Below are 9,583 nucleotides of genomic sequence, written 5' to 3'. Positions count from 1 at the left end.
TTCGACAAAACAACCAAGATGACGAGGTCGAGAGGAATGGATGCAAGTACAAGGATTTTCTGACTTGCAAGCCATCGACTTTCACTGGAAAGGAGGATCCGATCGGGGTTATGGATTGGATCTCGGAGATGGAGTTAGCCTTCATGACATGCGGTTGTAGAGGGAAGCTACAGACCACATTTGCAGTGCGTCAGTTTCGAGGAGGCGCTGTACGTTGGTGGAATACCTTGGGGAAGACTCTGAGCCCTAATGAGCCTCTGCAACTGACATGGGCAGAATTTCTGGTGCAATTCAAACGAAAGTACTGCTCAGCTCAAAGCCTGCTTGAGCTAGAGAACCAGTTTCTAACCCTGAAGACGGGAAGCATGTCAATCGATGAATACACCAACAACTTCACAGAGAAGATGGAGTTCGCCTTGCGTCTTGTTCCGGATGAGCTGACGAAAATCGACAAGTACGCAAAAGGACTTCCATGGGAGTACGCGGTGCCAGTGCGTCAAGCACCTACTCTAGAGGCAGCTATCTGGGCTGCCAAGTCTGTCGAAGATATGATCAAGGGAAGAGCCTCCAGCAAGATGGAGGTTGGCGAGAAGAGAAAGTTTGAAGGATCTTCAAGGTCCAGCGAGAAGAGAAAATTCTCGAAGTTTGAAGAAGGAACGCAATGGTGTGACAAGTGTAGAAAGAAGCACATCGGGAAATGCTCTAAATATACGACATGCTTTAAATGCGGGAAGACTGGTCATTACGCCAGCGAATGCACAACCAAGAGAGAAGTCTGCTTTAAGTGTGGAGAAGAAGGACACTTCAAACAAGACTGCCCAAAGAGAGAAGGGGCTCCAAAGCCAAATGTGCCACCGAAGCCAAAGGCGAGAGCATTTCAAATGATCCTTGACGAAGCAGATGACAATGCAAGGATTCAAGAGTGAAGGCTTGACATCCGAGGATCGAGTTATGGAGTAATCATGTAGATAGTACCTCACGATGTAGCCTGTTAGAGGCATAGTCTAGGGTGAACTTGAACACCTATGTAACAGTTTCAAGAAATAATATAAAACCTTTGTTTTGTTATCTGATGTGTTAAGTTGTTGTATGGTTTTCTTGTATGGTGACTTGGAAAAAACTGCGGGACAATACTTGGGATGAGTATGAGTAGGTGTGAATGGTAGTAGAGGCCTATACTACCGGAAGCACAGGACTCACACTTGGATCAGGGAAAGTCACAAGGTTACCAAGAAGCCAGTAATTGATTTCGTTTTATTAAAGTATGTCGTTACCATTGTTTCGGTAATGACTAAGAAGATTGTTGTTATCCCGACCCTAGTGGTCATATCACCTTGAGTCCGACTACGATGAGTAGGTTACGTGGTTCAGAGAACCAAGTTTGATATAGCATCTGACTTAAACCAAACGATTAAAAATCAAAGCGATCAATAGAAGTATCGCGCTCGTTGGTAGCTAGAAATGCTACATGTTAAAGTATGATTATATCACATTAGAACATGAAGAAAGGCTTAGTCTGTTTTAGAATTTAAGAGACCTGAGTCTAAACATACATCACATGATGATAGGTCATAATTTGGAGTCTAATATGAGGTAGAGAGCAGGTGCACGATCAAGTACTACTTACAGTCAATAAGTCTAAGAGATAGACTTGAAAGAATAAAGAAGTTATAATTATTACCTAGGATGAAGAGATGATGTATGGAGTCATTATACGATCCTTTTTTTGTTGATGATTCCGGGACGTAATCATCCTAAGGGGGAGATAATTGTAACGCCCGCAGATCCGGGCTAGTCAATTTAGAGGCAATAGGGGTCAAAAATGACTTTTCAACAAAAGATTATTTAGAATGAATAGTCTTAACCAAGTTTTAGAATATGTCACAAGGTTTCCGTACATATAAAGAACGCCGAAATCCGAGTTATAACGAAGAAGTTATGGCCCGCCGAAGTTTTACGGCAAAACCGGCACGGCACCGGAAGACATAAATAGTGAATTTACGATAGAAGACTTTTTAGCCTTAGAAATCTAAACAAAAGTCGTAGAATATGTTAAACTAAGAGCGTCGATAAAAAGAACGCCCAAATCTGACTTCGTATGAGGAAGTTATGATTTTTCTAAGATTCGGCTTAGCAGTGTACAGCCCGAAACTCGAATTTTAGTTCGAGCGGTTTTTGGCTTACGTGAAATAAATGAGAGTTGAAGATCTCATTAATAGGAACTCAACGGTAAAAAGACAGACGAAAACGGAGTCCGTATGAAGGAGTTACGAATTCTTCGCGGTCATTTAACAGTCTAAACGCCTCGTACTGTTAAATTTAAGATCGGTCGAGAATTAGCCGACGGAGTCAAAATGAAAGTTGTAGATATTATTTTTACCTACGCGTGGATATAAAGAACGTCAAAAATGGAGGTCGTATGTGAAAGTTACGGATTTTAGAAGTCGGAAGTGTGTTGTGCGAAAATGGGTGATGTGGCACAATCTTGGCCATTGCTTTCTCCCCAAGTCTTGCCACTAGATGGTGACATGTGGCACCAAGTTCAGCCATTTTCACCCTATAAATACCACCTCTCCCACCCTCATTTTCTTCACACCTTTCCCATTCTTTCTTCTCTTTACTCTCTCTCTCTAGAACCTCTCTCTAGCCCCGAAATCCCCCGAAAAGCCTAGGGAACCTCCCTAGCACGAGGCGGAAGCCCCGGAGTGCTCGACGGCTCTGAGAAGAAGAGCTTTTCAGCTCGGAAACGCTGCTCCAAGCAAAGCCTGGTTTTCTATAAAACCCGCTGTAAGTGAGCTACGTCTACGCTATTTTTAATATAGTTTTTATTTAATTATATTAACGTTATTAAGAACATATAATAAATACTTGGGCTATTATTATGGGTTATGTAAGTATTTTTTTAACGCTTATATAATAGTAATAATATCTAGACTATTAATTAGTTTCGGCGAATAATAGACTAAAATCTGTTGGTGATAATACTAGGTTTCGTCGAAGGAAATTATTTTAAAGTAAACGAAGCGCTGTCCGAGTACCGAGTCACCACCTTCTCAGGTGAGTGCATAGTCCCTTTCATGAACATGATTTTAATACAAGTATTGATTGAAATATTAATTATATGTTTATGTGCGAGTTAATTGATGTTGCTTGAAATTCGTGTTAAAGAACATACCTGATTATATTTGATAATTTAGGATAAAGAGTAGACCTAAATTAAATATGAGGAATATTGGGTAGTATATTCTTACGAGTACAAGTGAGTTAAACTCAGGGAATAGAAGTTAGTATATGTTACTTATCCGGGAGTATGGATTAGACATATTCATTGTCCCTAGTCTGAAAATATGGATTAGGCATAATCATTCGTCGTTAATCCGAGAGTATGGATTAGCTATTGTCCCTAGTCCGAGAGTATGGATTAGGCATAATCATTCATCTTTAATCCGAGAGTATGGATTAGTCATTCGTCCCTAGTCCGAGAGTATGGATTTGGTAAATTCGTTCATTTCTGATCCGAGAGTATGGAGTAGGTAAAACGACTAATCTTAGGTCCGAGAATATGGATTAGGCATAATCATTCGTCCTTAATCCGAGAGTATGGATTAGCTATTGTCCCTAGTCCGAGAGTATGGATTAGGCATAATCATTCATCTTTAATCCGAGAGTATGGATTAGTCATTCGTCCCTAGTCCGAGAGTATGGATTTGGTAAATTCATTCATTTCTGATCCGAGAGTATGGAGTAGGTAAAACGACTAATCTTAGGTCCGAGAGTATGGATAGCCTCGTTGCGAGGATCGACGGGGTGGGATAAGAGTTGTTTATATATATGTATGGTGAAATTGTATATTTTGTGAATTTTAAACTATATATATGGTATAACATTGTGGGATTGAAATCCCTATGTGCTCACCAGGTTTCCCAACCTGACCCACTCAGTTTATTTATACCACAGGTGTTGATATGAAGTGACATTACACTGAGAGATTTAAAGAGATGTAGACCACTAGTGTGAATAATTGTAAGTTCTGTTTATGCTTATGTTCCTGTATTAACGATGACATCCCAAATGTTTTAAAATGAAATAAATACGTTTCTTCGAAAATGTTTTAATAACGTATTTACCATGTTTTTCTGGGAAAAAATTCCGCAACCTTTTTATAAAATGAAGTACTCTGATTTTTATAAAGCATAAACAAAATCGGTCTTTCTGGCCGTGATTTTGGGGATGTCACAAGGAGTTCGTAGCGAACTCCCGAATATCCCGTCTCAGAATACTCAGGTAACGGCTCATACGTGCCTGCTCGGTGGACACGTGCTCAGGGCAGAACATCGCCCTCTCATGAAACATCCTTGTAATCGCTGCAACTGACTCGGTACCCTGCTTGAGGGTCAGAAACTCCTGTGCCAGACGTTCCCTCTCCACCTGAGGAACGTACTCATCTCGAAACATGGTAGTGAACCTCTCCCAGGTCACTGCCGAAAGCTCAGTAGGTGTGAAGTGCGCCGTCACAAACTTCCACCAGTCCTTCGCTCCCAAGCGAAGCTGGTTCAGCGCGAACCGAACCTTCAAATGCTCAGGGGACGAGCAAGTGAAGAAGCATCCCTCCATATCAGATATCCACCTCATGGCTGCCACCGGATCCTGCGTACCATCAAACTCTGGTGGTTTGGTGTTGCTGAATTCCCTAAACAATGACGCATCACCTCCTTGGGGTCTTGCCGCGGCGATCGCTGCGGTAGCCGCTGCAACAGCAGCCTCCGAAAGAGCGTCATAGCGCTCGTCAAATGTCTCAATCAACGCGGTCTTAATAGACCCGAACATCTCTGGTATCTCAGCTCTGATGCCCGCAGCCACCTCTTCATGAATGATCTGTCGAATCTCCTCATCACTGGCTCCGGCATCCTCCGGTATGTGACGTGTCCTCACCATGATCAACCTCTGAAATACAACATGCAACAATTAGAATTCACTCGAACACACTTACATTCGACAATCCACCCCTCCTTGATTCTTGGTATCCCAAGATTCTTATTTGGACTGTGTACCGCACCGGTGCTTTCAGTAGTACGGGCCCAATACTACTGTCAGCACCGTTACAGTACACACCCCAAATCTTCCTCTTCGGATCCCAATCCCCACGTACTCTATTATACTTAAATCACTTGTAACAGATCTCACACAAAGCCCTAGCTGCTACCTAATTACTCTCAGCATCTCATAGCAGCTCACCCCTCCCTAGGCTAAGGCATCACAACATAGGCCACTCTAGTCCTATTGGCAATACCTAGCCTACTCTAGCATACATACACATCATATTAATAATAATTATCACGTAATATAAAGGTATTTTGGGAATTCACCGTTCGGGCGCTGACTGATCGTACACACGTTTCTTCCTGGAAAATCTTTTACTCTTAGAAGATTTTGGTTTTTATTTTGAAAATATCTCTTCAGTTCCTCAGTTTGAGTTCAAATACCCCCGAAGGTGTACCCGAATCCCTTAAACCAAGGCTCTGATACCAAATTTGTAACACCGTAAATTTCAAAACAAAATTTTCAATTTTTATAAAACATAATTCCATCAATATTCATAAAAACAACCATTTTAATTATCCAAACAAGACAATACAAAATCCCAAGATCATAATATCAAGCTCCGAACGTGTGTGTGTACGGATCAAGCCGGCGCCTTCCCGCGGTCGTCACTAGTACCTGAAACAATAACATCAAACACTGTAAGCACAAGGCTTAGTGAGTTCCCCAAAATACCACATATAACACATATTAGCCACTCTAGGCTATAACTTTGTGGGTCCGTGCACCCAAACTCTGTGAACCCTCAGGTTCTAGCTCTGTTAGACATGCAGCACATAAATCACATAGAAATAATGCAGTACAACACATAACATACATAGCATACAATACTCTATCCCATAACTCTGGTTACCTACTCAAGGTAAAGTATAGTGAGAAGACTCACCTCGTGTGTCTCGGTAAATCGTAAACCTGAAATTGCTAATCACTCGATCTGTCGAGCTGTAGTCCCCCTATAGCACAATACATCCCTAATTAACACTTTCCCAACTAGGGTTGACCACACTATAACCAGTCAATTTAGGTCAACGCTGGTCAGCGGTCAACGGTCAACTTTGACCGGACTCGGCGAGTAGCATGAATGTTGCCCGACCACACAGTGAGTGGTCTTGCCGAGTTGGGGAGGGTGGACTCAGTGAGTCAAGGGGAAGTCCTCATGCCGAGTGGCCCAAAGCGGACAATATTGTGATACATGCCAGAGGGGGGGGGGTGTTACAAATGGTATCAGAGCTAGGGCACGGGTCGATGTGTTCGACAGGGACATCGAACCCTATAATGGGGGGTGAAGGTGGGTTGCACCTGATCCTACATCGGCTTGGAAGGAGAACAAAAACATCTCCTTATAAGGGGTGTGGATACCTTCCTTGTCACAACGCGTTTTAAAGCCGTGAGGGCAGCAGATCCCATAAGAACTCTGCAGTTAAGCGTGCTCGGGTGGGAGTAGTACCGGGATGGGTGACCCCCTGGGAAGTCCTCGTGCCGAGTGGTCCAAAGCGGACAATATTGTGATACGTGCCAGAGGGGGGTGTATATATATATATATATATATATATATATATATATATATATATATATATATATATATATATATATATATATATATATATATATATATATATATATATATATATATATATATTTCTTTGGGATTATGAGTAGTTTTTTTGGAAAATCATCTTAAAATAGTCTTTAGACTTGAGATGAGTGTTATGATGTAATGTGTATAGCATGTAGCCCATGGAGTTTGGAGTTATGGGATGAATGTTTCACCTGTTTGAATAAAAATAATTCTTTGCTTTGCACAACCGCCATTAATTAAGTCGTATAAAACAAACGCACAATGCAACTTGGCATGTATAGGGCTGCCACGGACTAATTTTAGTCGTATAAAATATTTATTATTATTAGATTGTATATTAATATTATGGGTAACAATTTTGAATATGTTATCTTAAGTGAAATATATAAACATGTTTTTTTTAATGAAAACATGATTTTAAAATCATCAAATAAATTATATTTTAAAAAATTTAATAACATATAATGTTTAGTATCCATAAAGAAGTAGTAATAACTTACTATTTTAAATAAAACAAAATAAAAGTAAAATAAGAGACGTATGTAAAGTTACTAACTTATTATTATATAACTAAAAGACACAAAAAATAAAAAATATTATATCTTAAAATATGCAATTGGTTGATTTGCTGAGGTGGGTTTTTAAAAGTACCTAGTCTCTATTTTTTTCAAAAAAATTCTACTAAAGTGACTGCGCAGCCTCTCTTTCCATGTATATAAGACCAAGTGTGGTTGAACTCCTATTTTCATTGCCATCATCTCTTTGCTTTGTTTGCTATCTTGTTCAAACCCTTAATAAACCAAATTAGAATGTATGAACAAGAGCAAGTCGATTTTGATACTTTTCTCGATTCCATTAGTAAATATCTTCTTGATGATAATGATCATCCCGATAATTTCTTCCACGACCCATCCGGTTTTATGGTTACCAATAATGATATGAGTATTCCGGCCATCTCTGAAGAGTCCTCGATAAATATTGATCAAGAAATGTCATCTTTTTTTGCAGCCAACTCTTGCTCCGGTGAGTCATATAGCCGGAGTTCCAGCTATCTTATAAATGATCCGATCTTGCCATTGCCAGATTTGGATGACTCTGAGATCTCTAGCTTTTTAGATGGTTACAATGACGATATCGTTCAAATCCCAAAAAATTCAGATCCTATTCTTGCCATAACCATTAACGAGTTGCCGGATATTTCAGCAGACATTCCGGCGACTTGCAGCGATCTTTCCGGTACCTGCTTAGGATCAGCTATAAGCATGCCGTTGAAGTGGGATTTCTCAACAGGAAACGTGGTAACGTTTGGCGAGGAGGTTTTTTCAAGTGGGGAGGATCAGAAATCTCCGCCATATGTGAAGGACTTTAATTCTGATGAAGTGAAGAATTTTGAACCTCCCCCATTACAATCACAGCCTGAGAGGAAGTATAGAGGAGTGAGACGACGGCCGTGGGGGAAGTTCACAGCAGAGATGAGGAATCCGGAGAAGAAAGGGTCAAGATTATGGCTTGGGACGTATGAGACGCCGGAGGAAGCAGCCATGGCGTACGATCGAGCAGCATTTAAGCACCGTGGGTCTCATGCTTTGCTGAATTTCCCTCATTTAACCGAATCACACAATGAAAATCCACAAAGATATATAACAAAAAAACGATCATCTCCATCACCATCTTCATCTTCATCGGATTCTTCAAAGAACAGCCATCGGAATAAAAGGAAAAGTTCCGTATAGGAAGAGTAACTTGAAAACTGCAGATAACATGCATTAATTGCTTATTTGTATCGTATAAACTATAAAATTGTCAATTATCAAAAATATATGCAGAAGGTTTTGTAGACTATATATATAACACTATTACTAATATATCTCTCATTTGTTTACCGTAGCTACACTATCTATAATTCATTTACTATGAAAATCAATGAATTTAAATCTTATTTTATTTTTGACAAATGAGATAAAGCTAGTGGTACGTATAAAACTTTCCCTACAATATGTTCAAATTCTTAGTGGCATGTGTCGGCTTATTATAACTCTCATGTCATCCCACAAAAATCAACGATGACAACGACTTCTTAAAATTACCTACATTTTAGGCTGTTAAATCAAATATAATCTTATTTTTATTGAAGACATTCAAATTAAATCGGTTTTTTTTAATAGGACATCATTTAACATATATATGAATACATATTTTCATTCTTGCATTCTTAAAGAATATAATCCTGTTAAAGAGTTTTTATTTATTTATTTATTTTTTTGAATTAATATTCTTAAAAAATATACCGACATATATTAGACAATAATATATTATTCGTTAAAACAAATGTATTGTAGTAGAATGAAGAATTTATATTATAAATAAGAACCATTCTTATAACACAAAACAACTGTTTTTATAACATTAACTGAATATATATATATATATATATATATATATATATATATATATATATAACATTTTAAAGAGGACAGACAACCTTTTATAGTACATTCTTTAAGAATGATGTCATCATTCTTAAAAAATATACAAAAATTACAATATTATATACTATATTCTTTTAGAATTTGTCATAAAATCTTGAATAATATGTCATCAGTCTTGTAGAATATATCATTGTTTTTACAGAACATGTCATATTTCTTGAAGAATATCTTTGTGTTGCACAACTCGAAGATCAACCTTGCCATGATACGAGCCGATTGTTGCCTCACAAATGTGCATATAAAGAATGCATAAATCTGACTTCATGTGAGGAAGTTATGATTTTTCGAAGTTTCGATGTGACACGGTACCATAGTATGCAACACAGAAACTTAAATGAAAATAGGTTGAATGTTAGCCAAAATAATGTAAACGAGAGTTGAAGTACTCATAATACGAATTCATCGATATAGAGAA

General features: G+C 38.8%; 1 protein-coding gene across 1 annotated transcript; it reads left to right on the top strand.

Annotated features, from left to right (window-relative positions):
- The first annotated feature begins 7,421 nt into the window (after positions 1-7,421).
- On the top strand, positions 7,422-8,546 carry LOC145005392 (ethylene-responsive transcription factor 1-like). The gene has a single exon (XM_078964471.1). It carries the CDS (start codon positions 7,489-7,491, stop codon positions 8,410-8,412), a length of 924 nt encoding a protein of 307 aa, XP_078820597.1. The 5' UTR covers positions 7,422-7,488; the 3' UTR covers positions 8,413-8,546.
- Positions 8,547-9,583: the final 1,037 nt, after the last annotated feature.

This window comes from Lactuca saligna, chromosome 7, assembly GCF_052625555.1.
Source record: "Lactuca saligna cultivar CGN05327 chromosome 7, ASM5262555v1, whole genome shotgun sequence".
Taxonomy (NCBI): Eukaryota; Viridiplantae; Streptophyta; class Magnoliopsida; order Asterales; family Asteraceae; genus Lactuca; species Lactuca saligna.
The sequence above is the reverse complement of the archived record's forward strand: the minus strand, read 5'-3'. Positions and strand labels throughout refer to the sequence as shown.

Bases quoted from the DNA above. Each gene is read 5' to 3' on its own strand.
- LOC145005392 (XM_078964471.1), top strand. From the start codon at position 7,489: ATGTATGAACAAGAGCAAGTCGATTTTGATACTTTTCTCGATTCCATT.